Genomic DNA, 23565 nt, shown 5'->3' on the forward strand with positions numbered 1-23565 from the left:
TAAGATTATCCTATCCAATTAGGTTATCAAGTAATAGATATAGATAAGGTTTGATCAACTTACTTAATACTTGGTGTATTGATTAATTCAGGTATGGAAGAGCAAAAGAAAATACGTTCCTTCGTAGTCAGTACTTCTTTTTTCCTACAATTAGTGTCATTATAATAATCGTCATCATCAGCGATTGAGCAAAAAAGAAATTAGTCCAAATATCAAAACAACAATAAGACGCGTCATTAATCCTCTATGTTTATCTACTATTTCACTGGAATGTAATCCTAAACGATAGTCATATCAAGTTTCGATCATTTGCATGATGAATACTTTAATGCATATTACATATTTGAAAGTGAAGAATGAATAACATGAGGGTATGGGCATAATTAAATTATATTCAGTAAGCATGTCATTGCATTCAATGATGCTTATGGTATAGACAAATGCAGGCTAGCAATACACATCATCTGCAGATCCAACTTTCTCTATTAGAAACACTATTTATCATTGATCACTACACTAGTAGACAAATCTAACTATGGCATTAGTAATCTAGCCAAATAGGATGAATAAGGAAGAGTTAAAAGGGGGGAAAAAAAGATAATTTGAACAGCCATTTTCTATGCCAATATTGACCAACAGTCATGACCTAACTCACCTTGGATCTTCCTCAGGAGCACCTTCATAATAATTTTTTAATGCTTCAAAAGCTCTCAGTAGCTTATCTGCAGCAGACATTTTGGTCGTTTTTAATACCACTCAGTATCTCTAAGCTAATAAATCAATGGCACCATGAGTAGAAATGATTGGATAATGGAAATAATTTTGCTTTTTCCTTCCTCCTCACTCGGTTAGTTGGTAGCAGAAAGCGCCATTGCACCTTGTCAGTGCTACTGCTGAGTAATGACTGACTTTTCACTGTAGTATTTATACCCAGTCCAGACTACCGCTCATACAGTACTAGTATGATTTGAATCTTCTTTCAGTACTGTACTAGTACAGTATGGCCTTGGCTCTTCTTTGACCGCTGACGTCAACGCAGGACAGTTTCCGTCCGTCTAAAACATGCCCTACGATGGCGTTGTCGAGAGATGCGAGTACAGTAAAAAAATGGTGGAGTCCCACTACTTGGCTGCTTATTTGAACTCCTATACAGTGTCCATGATAGTCCTCTAAGATTGAGCTAGTTCGTTGGTTTTATATAGTGTAGTAATGTCTATGCTTTCCATGATAGTGTAGACGTAGAATGATCAGAAAAATGATCAGCCCTTGTCGTCCCTTTGTCTTTCTTCATGACTAGCGTAGTCCCTGATTGATCGTACTAAAATACTGTACTGCCTACTGTAGACAGTGTCGACGATTGTCATGGTTATCCCAATCAGCTTCTATACAGTCCACTATATACTGTACAGTTTCACCAGTGGAGTAGAGTAGAATGACCAGAAAAATAAGCGGCTTCAGCATGACCATATGACCCTATGACCACTATTTTGCACTGAATGGCCACTTCTCCTTCCCTTAAAATAGTCCCTGTGACTCTGTGAGTAGTCGTTGGCGAAACAGGACAAACGACTTCTTCTTAAATTAATTAAATGATCTACTATGGTCGAGGATTAGACAAGCCTAAATCCAGTCTAAGCTCAGATACGATATCCTAACGTTGATTCCTACGATATCAAACACCAGCGACTACTCAACTTCTTTTTTCATAATTTTCATACTCAATACTTTAATTGGAATTTGTAGTATAGTATTAAGAATGGCCGCAGTCATAGCCGGCCATTCCTAGGAATGGCCGGAGTCTTAGCATTGGCCGTGACCAATCTTAAGGACAAAATCATTCTTAGGAATGGCCGTAACATATATATATATTCCCGCGCAAAAACTAGTCCCTAACTTGATTAAGAAAAATTAAGAAAACATATTAAGTCTCAATTCTTGGCATCTCTCTCACTCTTCTATTTCTTAAAATTCGTATTTTACTTTATTCTCGTCTAATGCACTAGTTGATCCTAAATACTTTCAGTATGGTACTGTATATATATATTCCCGCGCAAAAACTAGTTCCTAATTTGATTAAAAAAAAATTAAGAAAACATATTACGTCTCAATTCTTGGCATCTCTCTCTCTTCTATTTCTTAAAATTCGTATTTTACTTTATTCTCGTCTAATGCACTAGTTGATCCTAAATACTTTCATTGTAATTTATTTCTACTAGTCCCTTACTCTATAGAAAACGTGTTACGTCTCAATTCTTGGCGTCTCTCTCTCTCTCTTCTATTTCTTAAAATTCGTATTTTACGTTATTCTCGTCTAATGCACTAGTTGATCCCTAAATACTTTCATTGTAATTTATTTCTACTAGTCCCTTACTCTATAGAAAACGTGTTACATCTCAATTCTTTGCAACTCTCCCTCCTCTAATTTCTTAATATTCGTTTTTTGCTCATTTTTGGACTTCCCACCCAATAAAAAGAGGATATACTATATGTAGTACGCGCAATGTAACGACCGAGTGATCTACTAGTATATAATAATAACTACAAACACGTGGATACGAAGCGTATAGCAAATTTTATAGTGTTGGAATGATCATTTCCAGCTTCGATCTCATTTTTAAAAGTGACATTTGATAACTTGACATGATTTGCTCATTTAATATCTTCATATAGCAGTTACAGTAGTTAGCACTGTCCTGCACTTGAATAAATATTTTGCCCGTTTAAAATTTCTACCCAACTTTTTTTGTCCACCGCCCACTGCAGTACACTGGTAGTAAGCATTGCTCTTCTGAAAGCCTAAATTGTTTACAGTTTGCAGGTCGAGTATTGCGATTTCAAAGTAAGGTAATTGGTGTAGAAATCGCCGTCTTGGACCCATTTTTATGCTAATGATATCACATTATTTATTCAAAGTATTTTGTCATAGAAAGAGTTCTTACCAGCTTGACTTATTAGTACCCTGTTAATTAGATAGTGCAAGCCAAATCATGCTTTATATTGTCATAAATGAACGAAAATTTGCTCATCAAGTCTAGACAGCTTAGCAGAGTTTGCAAAAGGAATGAGCTTTGCATCCAAATAAAAGTGAGATAGGATTGCTGTAAAAGCACGAATAGTGTCACTCAATATATTTTTATGCTAATGATATCACTTTTTTTTATTCAAAGTATTCTGTCCTAGAAGGACTTATTACCAGCTTGACTTATTAGTATCCTGTTAATTAGATAGTGCAAGCCAAATCATGCTTAATATTGTCATAAATGAACGAAAATTCGCCTATTAAATCTAGACAGCTTAGCAGAGTTTTGCAAAAGGAATGAGCTTCGCATCCAAATGAAAGTGAGGTAGGATTGCTATAAAAGCACGAATAGTTCAATACAGTATTCTGTCCCAGAAAGAGTTATTACCAGCTTGACTTATTAGTATCCAGTTAAATAGATAGTGCAAGCCAAATCATACTTTATATTGTCATAAATGAGCGAAAATGAGCTCATTAAATCTAGACAGCTTAACAGAGTTTTGAACTTCGCATCCAAATGAAAGTGAGGTAGGATTGCTGTAAAAGCACGAATAGTGCCATACAGTATTCTGTCCCAGAAAGAGTTATTACCAGCTTGACTTATTAGTATCCAGTTAAATAGATAGTGCAAGCCAAATCATGCTTTATATTGTCATAAATGAGCGAAAATGAGCTCATTAAAATCGAGACAGCTTAGCAGAGTTTTGCAAAAAGGAATGAGCTTAGCATTCAAATAAAAGTGAGATAGGATTGTTGCAAATGCACGAATAGGGCCATACCATACAGTATATCACCTGTTGTTGTTTGATACTGTACCCTCAATTAGAAGCTTAATTCACTAGGCCATGCAGCTTTGCAGACGAACAGAATCTGCCTTGCAATCTTTATGCAATCATGTTGTTGTGGTCGTAGTAAAGCTTGCCAACTTTGCTCGATCTTACCTTTTTGAGTTGAATAATCGCAGACCCTTACTGATTTAGCATTGCATAAGGCTTTAATATAGTTCATTTACATGCGATTATGCGAGCTAGTCGTTTGTAGCTAATTTTATCTATGTTCATCTATCATTTCGAATTTTACCAGTAGGCCATTACGGCCGAGTGCAGTGTCCAATCCTTCCTCTTACTACAGCAGTAAGGAATAAAACTGGAAGCTGAAATTGGAGACTGGATACAAATGAAAATAATCATTTTAAAATAATTGATCGAGAGAATAGGAGTAATGATAGCCAGCTTTTCTATGATCAGATACATTTTCATACTAGCTTGGACTATCTGTCTCGTATGAGGTCGTCCAGAGGTACTGCTGATCTTAAGTTGTTGCTCTAAGTAACTCTGCTTCGTTACTTTAATGTATCGCCTACAACCACTACTAGTTAATCGTTAGCAGAGTTACCCTGCTTATTGCTTTAAAAGCTACTTGTCTTCAGTCGTTAGCTCCAAGTTACTCTGAACTACAGCTCGACTAGACACTGCAGTACTCTATCACTTGATTACTATCTCCTCTGGATTAGTCAACGAAAATTTCCCTATCTGCTCAGTAATGCCGCTACTAACACACCAGATCAAAATCGGCCATTTTTCTGACTACTATAATACGTATAAGCTAATTGAGGCTAGCTAGAATTACTACAGCACAGCATGTTCTTGTTACTTATCTTTTTTGTTGTGATCTACTCATACTGTATATACGGACATATAATTTCTTTAGCTGTTTGCTATTAGTCTTTAGGTATTCGCTCCAAGCTAACCTGCTTCCTGCTCGACCAGCGACTGCAGTATAGCCGTATTTTGCAATTTCCTTCTTATTCAATCCGAAATCCAAAGATAATTTAGCTTACCCAATCCAACTCCAATCCGAAATTTAAAAACACAATTTTGTTAAAATCCGACTTCACTGTCAACCCAAAAAAATCTCAAAAATCCCATGGAATTAAATAACCTCACAGTGTTACCCTCCTCCATTACTACCGTATCTACTAAAGCCGCTACTAATCTTCAGCAGCTGTTAGTTCCAAGTTACCCTACATGTAGCTTTAGAAGCGACACGCTTCCAGGTGTTGGGCTCTCCGATTTCCGCTCGCCCAGAGACTACTACAGTAATGGAATAACCAGCTCCTACAGCCGCTACTAATCTTCACCTATTCACTGCAAGTTCTCTTCCATGTTGCTTTAGAAGTGACACATTTCAGGTGTTGGCTCTCCGATTTCCGCTTGCTTAGGACTACTACAGTAATTGAATAACCAGCTCCTACAGCCGGTAGTAATCTTCTCCTGTTAGCTCCAAGTTATCTTACATGTTGCTTTAGAAGCTAGTTGTTTTCGGGTATTGTCTCTTCGATTTCCGCTCGCCCAGGGACTACTACAGTAATTAAATAACCAGTTCCTACAGTCGCTATTAATCTTCACCTATTAGCTCCAAGCTATCCTACTATCACAAAACAGCTTTCGTGATCGTACCTAAACTAAACTATCTACTTTAAGGTTCCCCAACTAACTCCAGAGATCCTCAGTAAAGGAAAACTGACTTAATCCTATACTACAGAAATCGAGTCCAACGATAGGTTCAGGTTAATAAATATATATATTTATTACTAACTAATACAACTTAATACCAGCGTATTCTAGCGTAGCCTCAGTGGAACTGAGATTAAAATTAAAATTATTAATCGTCAAGCTTATATATACTATCCTATGTCACACAAATACCTCAGTGCTAATCTATCACATTAAACGTTAAATTATGTAATAAGCCTTACAGGCTTACTACAGAGTAGACCAAGTGTTAAAAATAATATATATCTCGCTAGTTAATATTAATTAGCCAATTTAATTAGTTATCACACCACAGTGGTACAATATCGCATTTTGAGTTATATTGCCGACTTCGGCATAATTAATTAATAACAGTCAATATCTTGCAAAGTCATAAATAATAATAATAATCAATTAACAATTGAGGATTGCTGTCTACAACATAACAATCTTGAATAATATTTTTAATAACACGACAGTATTTGCAAGGTTAATTTTAATCTTTACAGTCGTTCCTATTCCAACTTTACCACTAGCCACTTATCAAGTTATCAAGGAGCATCAAGCTCCGTCACACCTACATATTGCTTTAGAAGCGACTCGCTTCCAGGTGTTGGCTATCCGATTTCCGCTTGCCCAGGGACTACTACAATCATGGAATAACTAGTTCCAATAGCCGCTACTAATATAATCTTCACCTGTTCGCTCCAAGTTATCTTTCCATATTGCTTTAGAAGCGACACGCTTCCAGGTATTGGCTCTCCGATTTCTGCTCGCCCAGGGACTACTACAGTCACGGAATAACCAGCTCCTACAGCTGCTACTAATCTCCTCCTGTTCGCTCCAAGTTATCTTCCATTTTGCTTTAGAAGCGACACGCTTCCAGGTGTTGGCTCTCCGATTTCCGCTCGCCCAGGGACTACTACAGTCATAGAATAACCAGCTCCTACAGCCGCTACTAATCTTCACCTATTCGCTCCAAGTTATCTTCCATATTGCTTTAGAAGCGATACGCTTCCAAGTGCTCTCCGATTTCTGCTCGCCCAGGGAATACTACAGTCATGGAATAACTAATTTCTACAGCCGCTACTAATCTTCACCTGTTCGCTCTATGTTAACTTATATGTTGCTTTAAAAATTTATTTAGAAGCGACACATTTTCAGGTGTTGGCTCTCCGATTTCTGCTCGCCCAGGGACTACTACAGTCATGGAATAACCAGCTCCTACAGCCGCTACTAATCTTCACCTGTTTGCTCCAAGTTATCTTCCATATTGCTTTAGAAGCGATACGCTTCCAAGTGTTGGCTCTCCGATTTCCTCTCGCCCAGGGACTACTGCAGTCATAGAATAACCAGCTCCTACAGCCGCTACTAATCTTCACCTGTTCGCTCCAAGTTAACTTATATGTTGCTTTAAAAATTTCTTTAGAAGCGATACATTTTCAGGTGTTGGCTCTCCGATTTCCACCTGCTCAGGGACTACTAATAATAAAAAAATAGAATAAAATACGAGTAAATAATTCTATAAATAAATAAATAAATAAATAACCAGCTTACTACTATGAGCTCATGTATGAGTACAGCACCAAACTGTAAAAGCTGGAGTCAGTACAGACAGCTTGACAGACTTGGTGAACATCCATGCTAACCATTTCTCTGATCTCCCATCAGGTCATTATTAAGTCATTAGCGCCAGCTAGCAAATCTTAAACGCTTTTGCATCCCATAAAACAGTGCTGGGAACTTCCATACTATTATACAGGGTAGATAGGAGTAGACGACTGCCATTCATTAGCAAGTTCGCTGATCGTTTTGATTGCAACCGATCAACAAGAACTACCGATTGCTGGGAATATCCATGCTAAAGGTATCGACCAGTTTGCAGCCCGCTGATGGACATTATGGAGAAAGATTCAAGCGCTAAATCACTACAGCAGTTAATGGATGAGTTTATTCTTGGAAATAGTTCCGCAATCAACGAAATTATAAAAGGTAATTGAAGACTACAGCATACAGTACGGTATAGTTAGCAAGGATGTTGCTACAACTTGTGCAAAGTCTTCTTTTATCTACCGCTCACATTGTGTAGTCAATTGCAATTACTAAGGAGTACTGTACGATACAGTATACTATTATCAGTATCATGACCAACTTGGGCTCATTGACTATCCAATCCAACATGGCGCAGCAAAAACTGTGTAGTCCATTTCATAAAGAAATGCAATTTTTTTGAAAAAGGAAGCTCTTATTATAAGTCTTGCTATGTAGACTATGTATCTTTAATTCAGTATACTATTAACTTGTTGTCGTTGACAGTCGTAATAACGCTAAACTGAGGCCTATAGTAAATCCCTTTCAACGACAAATGCTCTTACATTACGAGCAATCAAGCTACTACATTCTCATCGTTATTGCTATCTAGTATAGACGCAATGTATCGTCGATTTCATCCATTGAACGATGCGGAAATGCAACAGGCTAGGGATACAAGTATCCTGAATTACTAACTTGTCAATACAGTCTCATTGCTGCTTCAACCAATATTACAATTCAATAGTACTTTCCTTGCGAAAGTGAAGAGAATAAACACAAATGCATCTTCATACGCTTTTATCCTGTCATGCAAGCTATGTTGACAAGGATAGAATATACTTGGTTTACAGCTGATAATTACTATTAAACCACTGGCTCTTTTCTTCATTGATGTTAGGTATCTACGATGGCCACATCAAGTTAAGCACCATAGTAGAATTGTTAGGGTAAATATATATAATTCATACTATGATTTCACTCCTTTGGTATTGGATATCATGACATTAGTTATTAGAAGGAATAAAGCTATACGTTATGTCACAGGCGAAGTAAGATAATCATGTTTCTTACAGTTTTCTATTATTGTACCTTCATTTTAGACCTTATTTAACAAGTGTAGAACATGAAAAGCGATTACAAGGTATGAAGTTACTCTCGGAAGTCCTGCAAATGTTGTCCATGTATAAAATGCAAGCTACAGAAGGTATGTAACTTTTAGGATATCCGCAGCTAGTCTTCATTAATGAGATAGATGAGGTTAATATCAAATCATTTTCAATATATTAAACATATATACATGACTGCCAATAGTAATGGGAGTAAATCAAGATTAATAAGCAACAACATTTATGATGTATTACGTCTTTGTTCATTCGAACTTTGTCTAATCTATAATGCTAATCTATTCTGATAGAGATACAATATTGATCGACATTATTATTGATAGATTGATGAAACCAATAATATCTATTTGCCAATCATGTATTCTGTATTTATAAGATAATCTTGTGATGTGGCAAAATAGCATCTGCGTTGATGACTTCAACGTTTCCATAGTCAACTAATTTCTTCTTTCTTCTGCGAATGATATAGTCCAGCTGTTAGTCGCATTCTATTCTGATCGATTACAAGATCATTTCTCTATATTGCCTGAAACATTACGTGGTATACTTGCATTGGTAAGGATGTGCGAATATTTAGATTTATTTTCAGATAATACTTGCTGCACTTAAATAATAGTATTAGTACACAGCATCAGTAGAGACTTGTCCGTAAGTTCCTTCATGATAATGATTGACTCCTTATCGAATACAGATATTATACTATACTATGTAGTAAGCATATTATTGATTAACTTGACAGGTACAGCATCAAATAATTTCGGAAGAAGATGCTGTTACTATAGTGAAGGGAATATTTAAAGAGGTTCAAAATCAGGTACGCATATCTTCACATACATACTATGGATTATTCTCTGCATTCCTGCCTTGCATTCACTGTATAAAGAAATTAACTCTTCGAGTTGTAATATCATTTCTTGCTATAATTAATGTTAGGCATTATTACAAGCTGACAGAAATAAGGTCTACGCAATTCTAGCTGGATTATTAGATAAACACTATGAAGGTTAATGGTGATAAATTACTTAACTACCTATCTTTGGCGTAATTTATAGCTACACTACAACTATATTAACGTCTTCACAGGTATCAAAATTATGGATGCAGACTTTGTATTTGGTTATATCCAAGTAATGGACGGTGAAAAGGTATTAATGTATCATAGAGACTATATGCGATCGCTCTTACAAGACTCTAATTGTATCCTCTCGTCCTTTATGACTAACCATAAGCAATCGTATTAACTTACTTTCAAATAATGAATTTCAATTCTGTTTCCGCTCACTTTAGGACCCTAGAAATTTACTGCTTGCTTTAAAAATTGCAAAATTTATAGTCCAAAATTTCAATATTGGTAAGTGCATGCTGTTACCTCGTTTTTTATTTTAATTTTGCATTATAAAAGCTATATTCCCTTTAAAATAAGCCATCTTTTTCGATTTGTAATGAATAGATTTATTTCTGGACGATTTTTTCGAAATTATATCATGCTATTTTCCGATTGATTTTACACCGGTAATGACTTGATATGGAAATATAGTTTAATTTTGTTTAGTATGTTGGAATAATATAAATGGTGTTAATAATTCCCATTGGAAACGGTACATGCCGCAAATCTTTTAACTGTAGTTGGGTCTTTATATTGACTATTTCACTCATCTAGCCTCCAAATCTACCTAGCAATGAAAATGTAACCAAAGAAGATCTTATTATTGTATTGCGTGAGAGTTTAACATCCACAAGAAAATTTGCTGGAGTTAGCGAAATTCTTAACATTTCATATTTCAAAGTATTTTAATTTGAATCATGTACGCATTGAATGACATCTTCTTTATTGATTTCAAGCTTCTCTTGCCAATGTTATTGGATAAGTTGTCGTCGGATGTACAGAGTGCGAAGTTAGACTCCTTACAAACTATGGTTGTAGTTAATATATTCATATCAAGATCCTTTTTAGGAATCGTTAGCTATATCACTGATATACGTAATTCTTCATTATTACAGATTTCATGTGCCAAAATTTATACTGCAACTGATTTTCAAGAGTATTTACAACCTATTTGGACGGCTATCCGACAGGAAGTATGTTTATCAAATAGCTACCTCGATAATTTTGCAAACATGTGAAAAATTTATTTATTACCATAATGTAGGTTTTTCTCTCTATGGACGATCAAGTTCAGGTAAGGAATGAATAATTACGTAAACAATCGATATTTCATCAACAATTTTGTAATATGAATAGCTTAAGAATTAATCGATTCAATTTTAGGAACTAAGTTTAGAAGCACTCAAACATGTCGTTGTAACAATATCAAGTAATTCTTTGCAGGTATACACGTATTTTTGAACATTATACTTACAATAGCATCTTTTTATTGAATTAGATTATACTTTTGTAATATTAAATATAGCAGCCCGATCAAGACCCTCTCAATGACTTTATAAATATGATAGTAACAGGTATAAAATGTTGATGTTAGCTTGTGATAATTGTAGCTGTTATGTTATCTGCTGTTATGCTTGCAATTAGAAACTCAGCAGTACTTGCAAGATCCTGAATTAAAGCTTGCCAATCCTTGCGGAAATGTTTTGAATGCGGTAGCTTCCGCATCAGGTATATCGAAAAGCATAGGAATATCCAATTAAATTATGTGTGATATACAACTGTGCTAGCTGAAACTTATATTTTTAAAATATGATATCGTAGATCGTTCGTGTTACTCGATATTAACTCCAATCATACCGCGCTTGGTAAATTTGTATAGCACGGATAAGACGGTACGCTACGCTATTGCTCTTTCTTGTCATACATTTACATGGCTTTTAAAATATGCTACATGAGTTTAATGAGATATTTATCAACGATCGACAAATAATGTTTTGTTAATAAATTAGGTAATCTTTCGATGTAAAGTTCTTGATATCCTTATAAAATTATTAAATGCCGCAGCTAATTGCCAACTATCAGGTATGAAATTGAATGTATACATACTAAGTACAGATCTATCCAAATTACGTAATGGTCATATAGATACATCGAATATTAAATTCTTTCTTATAGAACAATTTATAGCCCCGATGGATTGGCACGAAATAGTAAAATTACTCCAATTAGCTATGGATACTTCAGAGGAGGATATTCGACTTCGTGTCACTGCTTCCTTTTCTATTCTTATCCAAATTAAAGATGCTTTACCAGCTGACGAGGTTAGGTTTTATGCCCTGAACTGCCTAATAATTAATTGACATGAAGCATGCTCATTTGATAATGATATACAGCAAAATCTAATTACTTGTATTTCATCTATTATATAAAATTATTACTGTAGATTGAGAGAATTAGTAATGATATACTAAAACGCGCACTTGAAGACCCATCCAGTATCGTTAGGTAAATTTTTGCATGGATAAATATACTGTCCATGAATATGTGTAAGTTAATCAATTAAATACTGCAATAACCTAATCAATGGAATTATGTTAATTAAATATAATTGATAGACATGGTAGTATATCGACATTGGCTACAATTGCTTCCGTGCTACCTGACGTTATCATTACTACAGTTATCCCTTACATCAGAACCAGTGGTAAATAATAAGATAGATAATACCATAAATAATTGTGAATTGAGGTCGTATATCCAATAAACAATGATGAAATGTGCTCTTTTTCCTTGTTGTCATTTTAAAACGCTTAAGGTGTAGATGAATCGTTTTACAATATCCTAGCGGTGACTTCATTACATTTGAATGTAATGAAAGAAAGTATTCCCATGTTAATCCAAATGGCTCTTAACTCCATGAAAAGTACGTTGTACTCGTTTTAGCTGGCCAATTTTTGAAAGCTTGTTATTAACATTTATCCGTGTACCAAATTTCATCACCTCATACTGTGAGGAAAAAGTAAATAAGTATTTGGGTTGAAAAGAGCAATAATCATTACAACACATTTTCTAATATTTAGCTAATGAAGATAGCCTGCATTCAACATTCGAAGCGCTTCACAAAATCACCGAATGTTTGTAACATCTTTTACGGTTTTGAACATTCTTTTACAGTTACTAATTTGCAGCTACTTTTGCAATGTTTAGCTAATGTTAAAAACCGTATCGAAAATTGTCTGTACCTCTACCATTATTTATTCGATGACATTCTATGGCTTTGTGTATACAATTCTTTAGAAGGTTAGCGAACAGTTATTAATTATTGTAGCTAAAACTTATCCTAAAAATGTTATATAAATTAGATATTTTTATCCTATTCTGATATATATAGAATCAATTAACAGCTTCGAATTCAAAACGATTAAAATTATCGCTAGCATTGGCCAACTAATTTACCTTAATCTTGATGAAAGGTATGTATATATTTAAGCGAAAGATAGTATTGTTACTGCTACAATGGCTATAAGATTTCTTAGAGAATTATGCAAATAATATGTTTTTCATTTTATAGTTCTCAAAAGAAGTTCATAGATAACTTGCTTGAGTTATTCATGAATGGTCAAGTTTCCGTACTTAAACCCATGACAGTTATCGATGAGCTACCCTTAAAACAATTTTATCCACTAAATGTAGCGTCGTCTCAGCGACAAGTGCAATTAATTGAAATATTGTGTAAAATATTAGGAGCAATTAAATTTAGAGTAAGTCTGCGTAGCTAACAAATTAATCGCTGTATTTCTTATCAAAACACGGAAAAAAGTCATATCATCTAACTAATTAAAAGAAAATTACTCATACTATCATTTTAGGATGGAATTTTAAGCCCTAATGACATGATTACTAATTTATTGGATATATCCTGTAAAAGTGTACATCAACCTTCAGCTACCTCTGCCGCACAACTTCTCTCATCTATCATCAATAAAATGGAGGAAGGTAATAGTACTCAAGTATACAGTCTTAAATTATGCTATTTTACTTACCTAATTACTTTTCTTAGGAGATCAACTTGAAAATTATATCAAAAGTATTACCAATACAATTTGCAATGTGCTATATAGTAAAAATGTTGAAACGGAAATGAAAAATGCTGTAAACACTTGGATTTGGGTAATATTGTGACCTTTGATACGTTTATTTTAATCGATCAAATTTAGATGTTTGCTATACTGTGTCGATATTCGTGCTCTTTGTTTCATTATTCTAATTTCGATATTAAAACATCGTTTGATGCATCTTTCCAGTTAATGAAAGCTTTAATTATGCGCAGTCATCCGTATTCAAATGAAGCTTTAATACAAGTAAACATTCGTCGTAGATTTTGTTTCTTTAAATTATGTTATTATTATTATGATACTTGTAATAGATATTCACTATTTAACATATAAATTTATGTATTGTTTAGGTGTTAAAGTTCTTCAAATTGCCAAATGTCGGACATGTTGCCTCAGCAGGCTTTAAAATCATTATTGGCGACGAGGAAAATATTCTTTGCGAAAGCACGAATGCTATTGTCAAGGTAAAGATAAGCTTAAAACTTTTCATACGCCATTGATCTATTTTTATATACTATAGTACCAAATTCACTATCACACAGTCTAAATTGATATCCGTTTAACTTTGTGTACTGTACTAGTTTATGTATAAAAATCGATTTTTCATGATGGCATCAGAAAAATTAATGGAAAATTACCGTATCGCTTCAAAAGGTAATTACCATAACTATTGCATTTACCGTACTTTAGTATTACTCTCATTTATTGAGGCTAACAAAAGTTAATCTAATTCATTTACTAGGTATTAAACACCATTACTTAACGGCTTTATCTCATTTGCTTAATGGTGTGCCAAAGCAAATGTTACTAAATCATCTTCAAATGGTAAGTCTCTCCAATAAGTACGGTAATAATTTTAGGGATTTGCAAAATCTTCATAAATGAGGTCTAAACAAGTAAGAAGTCGTAACTTTTGAAAAAATAAATATACTGCCTTATATATTTAAGTTAATGCCGTTGCTTGTTGAATCTGTGAGTTGCGACGAAGAGTCACTTCGCCTTTCGTCTTTGCAAACATTACGACCGTTAATAACTGAAGCTCCTGACATTATCTCCAACTATGTTGCTTCGATGTTGCCTGAGCTCTTGAAATTATGTAACTTTCCGTCCTCCATGGTGATGCTTATGATATTACTTAAATTACTGTATTTTTTAGCTTTGTTAGGATTGCTAAAACTCGTTATTACTGTGACTGCTTTCTGACTAATTTACTCTTGTAGAAAATCCGAATATCTGCTCTTCAATCTGTTAACGATTTAGCTTCCCTTCCAATCCACTTGGTTAGCAACACAGCATAGTAAACTTAAGAATAGTTTTTGACGAAATTAATTGTAAATTTATAATTCAATAAAGCTGTACTATCATTAGTTATCTCCGATCTTAATTTTGATTTTAATACTCAGTAAATTTCTTTTTATTAGGTCGTTCCTTACAAATCTAAAGTTATAAATGAATTGGGTAATACTGTCAATGATAAAAAGAGATTGGTTAGACTAGAAGCTGTGAAATGCAGAAATAACTGGTAAAAATTGCTATAATGCATGATACAAAGACAGTAATACTTATCAAATCAATCTATATCTTGTCTGTAAAAAAAAGGACTACAATTGCATCAACTAAATTTTTTAATTCATTTTCTGCTGTAGGTTTTTACTGTAATCAATCCAAAAAAGCAACAATGATGAAAAAATATTGATAAGAAACTAAATAATAAATATCGTAGAAAAGATAGGCTATACCACCTAATGAAAAATGATTGTATTGGTTTGGTAATCACAATTATTTCAATGACATTCTTATGCTCTAATTCCCTTAATGTCTAGCCGAATTATACATGTTATATATTATGATGAATGAACCAATAATACCATTATAAACCACCTACTGTGAATGATTAATCTAGCTACGTTAGAATCATGTATTAATAGGGAATAGTTAACGTAGTAAACAATTGATCGCATTCCATGATATTGTTTTAATGAAATGATCACGCAAAGGAATTATAGTGATGAACAGAGAATAATGATTGTAATTTGACTGTCTTAAAGTTCTACCAAATCTATATTATTATTATTTACTTGAATTTTTCTTAGCGCCTGTCAACGTCGAAATGTCATATAACGGCGATTGTAGCATACAAACTCATCAACTGTTAATGACCATCAGTAATTTTTTGTTATATAATTTTAACTCACGATTTTATTAACATTTATAACGAATAATGAAATTATGTACGAACAGAAGCCGAAGTGATTTGCAGTGTTCCAATAGCGTTATTCATATCATAGGGTGAAATAGTGAGTCACCGCAAAGAACATAAACAAACTCTGAGGTTATTTCTCTAATAAAGTTCTCATTCAAACTAATCCTAGAGAAAAAGAGAGAATAACTGCCATATTGTATCGAGATATTTAAACATTTTCTATCGCGAACAAGCATCTTTAAACAAGCACAAACGCGCCTGGTACATCTGTAGTATGATACTTCAACCATTATAATGAATAACTATTGTAGAAAAATGTGCTATGTACGTAAATTAAAATCCAGTAAGAAATAGCCATTAAAGGTTACATTTCGATTTTATAATCAAATAACACGTAACTATTAAACTTAGACAAATTTATAGTTGATGTTATTGAACATGGTAGGTATCATTAATTGCGAAAGTTAAGAGTTAGAGAAATTTTATAGGTAATAGAATATATAGAATAATGTATGGAAAGGATCGTCATCAGTACAGTATAAAGATAAATTTAGGATCACAGACAGCATATGAATATAGTTAGGGTACGCAAATAAATCATTGACGTTGTAAACTTTGTAACGTTACTGTTAATTAAAATACTAAATTCTATAAGATAGTTCACAGATATTTTGTCAAACAAAGTTAACGCAAATTCAAAAAATTGTAACTTTCATATAAAATCGATTGATGAAATATTACAAATTTTCAAGATGCTTGAGGTAAAATAATTAATTACATTTACATGAAATAATAAGGATGATGACGACATTACAACTTACAGTAAAAAAAAAACGAAAAAAAGCAAGCACTAACAATAACAGCAAGTATAGTATTGCAATTATCTTTACCTCTTTTTCTATTAATTATCTTGGTTAACTAACTTATAGTCAGCTAGAAATTGATAAACCAACTCGGAAGTTGAGATTCTGGTAAAGACTACTTTACCGACAAATTATAATCTTTGTAAATGCTTTAGGTTGTCAATACGCAGCCATAAAATACAGCAATACTGTTTCTAATAGGACTATCATATAGCACATTTACACATATGGGCAAACTACTTGTTACTGTTATATCCTACAGGCAAATAAATGTACTAGTTATTTCTTTTATATCTTTTACATCACATAATTCTTCAATGCAAGAAGTCCAAGTATGAAAAATTGCAATTTGGACGGCAACTTTCCATCACTTCTACGGTATTTTTCAGTCAAAAAAATTGGAATTCTACCATGCTTTATGATCGACTCGAAGCTATAACATGAAATAAATACTTTGATTAGAAGGAAACATATCTAATAAATTATGACTAATTAAAGTTATACCGCTACCTACAACTGATGAGATTACATAATAAAATATACCATTTATTACCCGGAATGATAATATTAAAATTGAATTATAACATAGACATTGATTCTGTAATGCAGGCTTCGGATTGTGTAGAAACTAATATTTATTTGACTTAATTTTTAAAAATACTACAATACTACATCCTATTTTACTGGCTTGCTTACTAAGTGTAAAGAAAGACAATATAATCATACCTCTTAATGAAAAGCCTTTACTTTTTCTCCCTTCATCTTCCTTTCGTTTTTCGTTATCGTTAGATATATAAGCCTGCTGTTGCTGATGATATTCCATTGTTCGCCAATTTCCAATTCCTCCTTTCGACTTTTTGTTATCCTCATCTTTACGCTTGTCGCCATCACCAGCAGCTGCTCCAGAAGAAAATTGCTGGTATTCACCTCGCACACCAGATAACAACTTTATTTTTCGATTTTCTTCTTCCTTTCTCTTGTCAGTTTCTCCACTCGTAGTAGGATTAAGCTGTTGAGATGATTGCAGATGAGCTTGTTGTGTCGAGGTATTTTGCACAGATTTCCTATGTGGTTGCATTTCTTGTTGTTGTTTTTGCTTCAGTATTGTCCAGTCGAAGACAAAATCATATTGATGATTGAGTGTTTTAAACAGGATTCGAAATAACTGACGCAGGTACATATAGTCCGGTGGTTCCTCGAATCTTAGGCCACGACAGTAATTAAGATACATTGCAAATTCTGTTGGATATCCCTAAAGCATTAACCATAATTTAGTTATATATACGACATGTACAAATTAACGATTCACATATACATTTATGTATCATATTCAGATAAGTCAAAAACAAAAATAAAAACGTAGCGGGGTAACAAAGTCAATGTTATAGTAGAGAGTATTTATAAAAAAATTAACAATAATAATAGCATAATGAGATGACAATCATTTATGCGACATAAATGTACAGTAACTCACTTTGCATAAAACTTCGATAGGCGTTGACATTTTTTTCTCGCTGATTTTTTCATACTTTTGCCTTTTAGTAGCAGCTTTCAATCCTTGCCACGGTAAACTAGATCGATTGAAGTACATTAAAACGTAGCCCAACGATTCCATATCATCACGACGCCTAAAAAATAATAAGAAATATCAAATTATTCAGAATACGATGATATTTTTCTACAGCTTTTTATATGATAAAGTGATATGACAGTAACGTAATGGTGCTGATTACTGTCGTACTTCTAAAATTTAAAGTAAGTTAACTTTGTACATCAAAATTACGAGTGCAGTAAAAGTTGGATAACTTACGATTGCTCAATACCCAAATGGGCATTTATGCTTGCATAACGAGCGGTTCCAGTAAGATTTTTGTCTTCGCGATATTGGATGTGAGCCCGTGATCGACTATCGCGATATTTTTTAGCCAAGCCGTAATCGATAATATATAGCTTGTTCGCATTACGTCCGCAGCCCATAAGAAAATTGTCCGGCTTAATGTCACGATGGATAAAGTTTTTGTTATGGATAAATTCAATTCGTCCAATCATCTACAATGACAATAATAATATTTTTTAGGAATCAAAGCTAGAAAAATTAACTTATCGCATAGCAAAACTGTGATAATCCATTTATGGTAGTAGGATTAGAATAATCGATCGGTTTCATGGTACAATGTTTAAACGAAGTCAACGACAATCTTTTGAGAGTATTAAATACTGTAGCTATTTTCAGATATAATCGTAATTATATAGTAGAAAACTATAATACCATAATTATTAAACTAATGAATTCTACAGTGTAGATCTATCTAGTATATAAAGCTAAAGGATTTGTCTGGCAGCAGTTTAAATACCGTTGCAAGGTAATGAACATCATTTGATGTCAACTTGGTCCAATTAATCAGCATTTAATTACCTTCTACAGTACATCCAGTTTTGACATTTAACTACTTAGATTATACGAATATACTCCACAGTACTGATGCGATTTTAGTATTGCTACAATCGCTATCCGGCTTATAATAATTTTTTTACCGCGTGTATAGTTATTTCATCGAACCCTAAAGTATTGACTATTGCTATCTAAAATGTATAAGTAGATTTTCGACGTTCGCCTAGCATCACTTCTCACCTGATCTGCTAACATCAATACGGTTTTCATCGTAAACTTTCTTTGACAGTAATTGAATAAATCTTCCAAACTAGGACCCAATAAATCGATGACCAAAACGTTAAAATCTTTTTCTTGGCCATACCACCTACAAAATTGAAATTCAGGACAGTATTAGTAAGCATCTTTAAGTTAGCCCATTCATGATTTTATACGAGTACATGAATTTCTTATTTTCTTTCCTTTAATATCTGCTACTCATCTAATATTCTACTCGCTAATGAAAACAGTATAACGTACTACAGAGTAAAACTTTAGAAAGTTATAATTCTTTTTTCAAGACTCTTAATCAGTGATATCAGAAAACATTGTCTAACACTTTACTAATATTCACGAAATAGATTCAATTTCATTAAGGTTTTCGCTTTCATCACAGTCAAATATTTTTATAGTAATAACTTCATTTGAAATTTTTATAAGAGATTACATCCTATAGTATCGTACAATTTAGAAGAATTATTCGTAAATACTATTGTTCGTATTCTTGTAGATTTAAGGCAGTTATTTTAAGACTGTTGATTGATTATTTGATGAATGTAAGAAGCAGCCATATAGTAATTGTAATTGCTCAAGTTAAGATAATACTATTTTTAAGAATATCTCACGACTAGAGTTCTTTCATTTCAGTCAGATTAAGGTAATGGAAAAATAGTTGCTAATTTAATCGATATCATCATCACTTCGATTGTTCTTTCGCTTCACTCTTCCGAATGTAGTAGCAATTTTGTGCCGAACAGTACTAACGATGAAGAGTATGAAATATTTACTGTAAACCAATACCAAAAATTACTGACCTACTGCTATACCGTACATGCCTTAGTTCTTTAAGTTATATTAATTTGATCTGCTGATGTAATGTAACAGTAATAAAAATATTCATAAGTTTTACCATATTAGGTAAAATAGGTGACTATGCACTGTTCAACGGCTATAGTAGTGTAGTTAACACGGAGCTATTTCATTGTTGTCCGATGAAAAAGTAACAACATTAAAAAATTATCCCAATGACTGATAGACTAGTGTAAATCCCTTTCTTTTCGCTCAGGTTCAATAAGCAACCTAGACTACCGCAGAATATTAGTACTGCATAGGTATACTGTAGCTTTAACAAGGATGAAATGTAGAAGTGGTAATGTCTGTGTAATTTTTTCAATTCATCGCAATTTATTAATTGATCAACTAATTAGAATAAATATTGTCAAGATAACTGCACAACCGTACGTGTAGTGAAAAAAATAATCATAAGAAGGTAAATGCGAGAGCGTAGCGAAGACGAATTCAATGATATACAGTAATTAAAATGTTGTCTTATTCAAGTACTGTAAGTCCGTGTAGGACGATAATATCAAAGCAAGAAAGTACTTTTCCTGCCGGTCTTCCAATTGTGTACTGCGTTAGTATATGTATTACTTAAGATTTAGTATCGTCTCTCCGAAACTATGGATAAAAAATCAAATGTGCCACTACGTTACAGTATTAAACATATATCTTCCCCATGAGGATTATAGAGAATTTGCTAATTACTCTAAACTCACCGCTGTATTACAGTAGCCTATTCGGCTAATAACAAATGTTGGCGATGGCTAAGATATCGAATAGTAAAGTTAATACTGTATTAGAAACTATCTGAAGTCGACGGAGATTATACGGTGTACACATGTAAATAATGTCTGATTACATGCAGGTCAGCAACTTCAAAAATTCACGGTGATTGAAAAATTAGTGTAGCTATCATCGCATTTAGCAAGAAGACTGTTTTTCATTTCAAACGACAACAAGCTCACGAGTCACCACCATCAACAAAAATCTCCGTTACTATTACTAAAATTGATAAATAGTTATTCCAAGTTGATTGCTCACGCCGCACACCTTGGATGAATATCGGCATCAACGATGGAGTCTGTTTTTAGGCTCCTGACTAGTGTATTGTAACCCCACTACGACTAAACATTTAATCCGATTGAAAGCGCTACATAAAATCCGAATCCGATCCGAAAATTGTATTGACCACTTTAACGATATCGATTAACGTTAATAATAAAGAAAGAAATCACTACCTACAGTAGCTTTTGCAAAACTTGGATCAAAACTATTGTCCTTGATATGACAGTATTGTTTCTCTTTTAATAAAGTTATTTTCAGCTGCACGAAGGTTATATGGTAACACGATCATGCGAGAAAAAACACCGTGTACCGTAAATGGTTTGTTCAATTTAGCCTGATAGGTGTACCGTAGCGAAGTAACTTTATAGCGCAGTCAAGTGCAGAACAGTATAGTTTTCAGAGATATCTTATATGACAACGTCCAAAAAATGGAAAAAATACTACTGCACTTGTATGGCGGTAATGGAATTTTAAATAGATGATGACAAAAATTTTAAAATACAACATTATATCGTGAAGGCTTTGCGAACGCAGTCTTTTAGTATCGCGAATCCTCCAGTACTGTACGAGTACTAGAGGAGAGTATTTTGTAGTCATACGTTATCTTTTATCCTAATCAGTATTATTTTAGACAGTTCTCAGTGGAATTCAAAAAATTTTTTATCATGTCAGTACGGCAATCAAGCTCAGTTTGGAGTAAGAAATATTCACGTAGTAATCGAATTTTTATGGATAGAACATGTACCTAATTCTAGTCGTGTGCGATATACTGTACATGGCGAAAGGCACTGCAAAGGCAGAGGATAAATAGATCATCTTTGACTAACCTTAAACGGGGAATACCAACTCCACTTTGAAAAACTTTATACAGCTTAGCTTCGTATAACAATTGTGGATGGCGTGCACGAATAGATTCCAATTTGACGGCTACCTCCTACAGAAGAACGCATATCAAAAGATGAAAATAGATGTTGGTCAAAAGGTTGAACCATTTTTTTTTAGGAAGGGGGAAGCTAGCATTTTGGACATTTCTGTCCATACGTCAGTTACATAGAGTCTGTTTTTTACCACTGGGAACGTCCACTTTGCAGCAATACGGACAGGCAAACATCTCTTTCTACGCGAACTGTTCAACTAAGATTAAACTAATAAGCTTGAGCTTGTTTGCGATTATCATTTTACTCCTTATCTACACACTGGTATTACCAATATCCTACGGGAAAACATTTTCTACTCATAGAATTGGAAGATGACAAAAAATATCAACAAGATTCAAGACGCAGAGTACAACGTCATTACCATTGTACGGTTACTACTGTATGTACTATACGGGAATAGTCCGTACTACGGACAGATGTTGAGAGTTGCACTAGGTTGAAAAGTAAAGTTCAACAATTCATTTTTAGTGAATATAAAAGTCATGTAGTCTTGAATCTAATCAAGAAAAACAAGTGGTGATATTGGCTAGTCTATCGTCAGTGAAATTTTTAAAGCAATTTTTATTCCAGTTGGGAATCGCCAGTGGGGCATTGTAGACGTTGACTTACCTCGCCATTCGTAATATTGACTGCTTTATAAATTTCACCAAAAGATCCACTGCCAATTTTTTGCAATAATTTATACTTTCCACCAACAACAAATTCCCCACGAATAGGGTTCGATCGCGAGCTACTGCTCATCTTGAAAGTCTGTATAGGGCACTCCAACTAATGGCTGCCTAGATTAACTTGTTGAAAGTAAACTTCAATGAAGGGAAAAAAATTCTTTCACCGCTAATTCCTTCCTACTCACTACCTCTCTCGTCTTTGTGAAGAAAAATACCTTGGTACTGAAGCTAGTCGTGCAAGTCGACCGTCTTGGGGTTGTCACATCACCAAGTGACACACTACAGTACGTCAACTACAGTACTGTACAATAACGCAAAGTCCGCCACACTTCACTGCAGTGCACTGTTCGGGACAGTACTCGGGTAAATAGGCTAATAATGAAGAAATTAATAATTATTATTATTCTTATGATCATTATTATCACTAATAAATATTATTATTATTATATTATTATTATTAATTAATTAATAGGGTTACCTCTGGTCACACTAGTCAAGTCAAACGAATGACACAGTAAGTACAGTACTGTACTGTACTGTACAGTACAGTCTCCGTTAGCTGATTCATTTGACGCCTTTGGCGACGTTGATATGACATACGGTACACTTACGTACAAACTACACCACCTGTATGGTACCGTACTGTACTGTACACTGTACTGTATGGTACCGTAGTTCCTCAAGCCTGCATTTCCTACAGTACATTGTATTGTAGCTGATCGGACGATACCTTTCACCACTCTGTTGTTACCACCAAGCCTGTTAGTCTGTTACGCCTGTTATTTAGGCTGTTGCTGTAGTGACGATTGTAAACTATAAACGTAAACGAAGAATCCCTTTTACAGTAG

At 33.9% G+C, this 23565-nt stretch overlaps 2 protein-coding genes across 2 annotated transcripts; one reads left to right on the top strand and one right to left on the bottom strand.

Annotated features, from left to right (window-relative positions):
• Positions 1-7454: 7454 nt before the first annotated feature.
• TRIADDRAFT_58598 (uncharacterized protein) lies at positions 7455-15172 on the top strand (the record flags this gene model as incomplete). Its single annotated transcript, XM_002114559.1, has 33 exons — positions 7455-7545; positions 8264-8312; positions 8466-8569; positions 8959-9044; positions 9229-9303; positions 9423-9492; positions 9573-9634; positions 9777-9840; positions 9940-10001; positions 10150-10242; positions 10491-10568; positions 10640-10669; positions 10759-10818; positions 10901-10949; positions 11020-11103; positions 11197-11267; positions 11385-11457; positions 11551-11696; positions 11819-11880; positions 11991-12079; positions 12550-12675; positions 12767-12848; positions 12947-13136; positions 13245-13371; positions 13436-13545; positions 13593-13736; positions 13841-13954; positions 14072-14144; positions 14233-14315; positions 14439-14606; positions 14711-14770; positions 14912-14977; positions 15137-15172. 33 exons carry the CDS (start codon positions 7455-7457, stop codon positions 15170-15172), a joined length of 2877 nt encoding a protein of 958 aa, XP_002114595.1.
• A 2332-nt stretch (positions 15173-17504) lies between these two features.
• On the bottom strand, positions 17505-22790 carry TRIADDRAFT_50603 (casein kinase I alpha; the record flags this gene model as incomplete). Its single annotated transcript, XM_002114739.1, has 7 exons — positions 17505-17543; positions 17614-17808; positions 18031-18184; positions 18367-18605; positions 19189-19315; positions 21939-22045; positions 22659-22790. The coding sequence occupies 7 exons, from the start codon at positions 22788-22790 to the stop codon at positions 17505-17507; spliced, it is 993 nt and encodes a 330-aa protein (XP_002114775.1).
• Between the last annotated feature and the right edge of the window lie 775 nt (positions 22791-23565).

The sequence above is a fragment of the Trichoplax adhaerens genome, genomic scaffold (genome assembly GCF_000150275.1).
Source record: "Trichoplax adhaerens TRIADscaffold_8 genomic scaffold, whole genome shotgun sequence".
In the NCBI taxonomy this organism is placed as follows: Eukaryota; Metazoa; Placozoa; class Uniplacotomia; order Trichoplacea; family Trichoplacidae; genus Trichoplax; species Trichoplax adhaerens.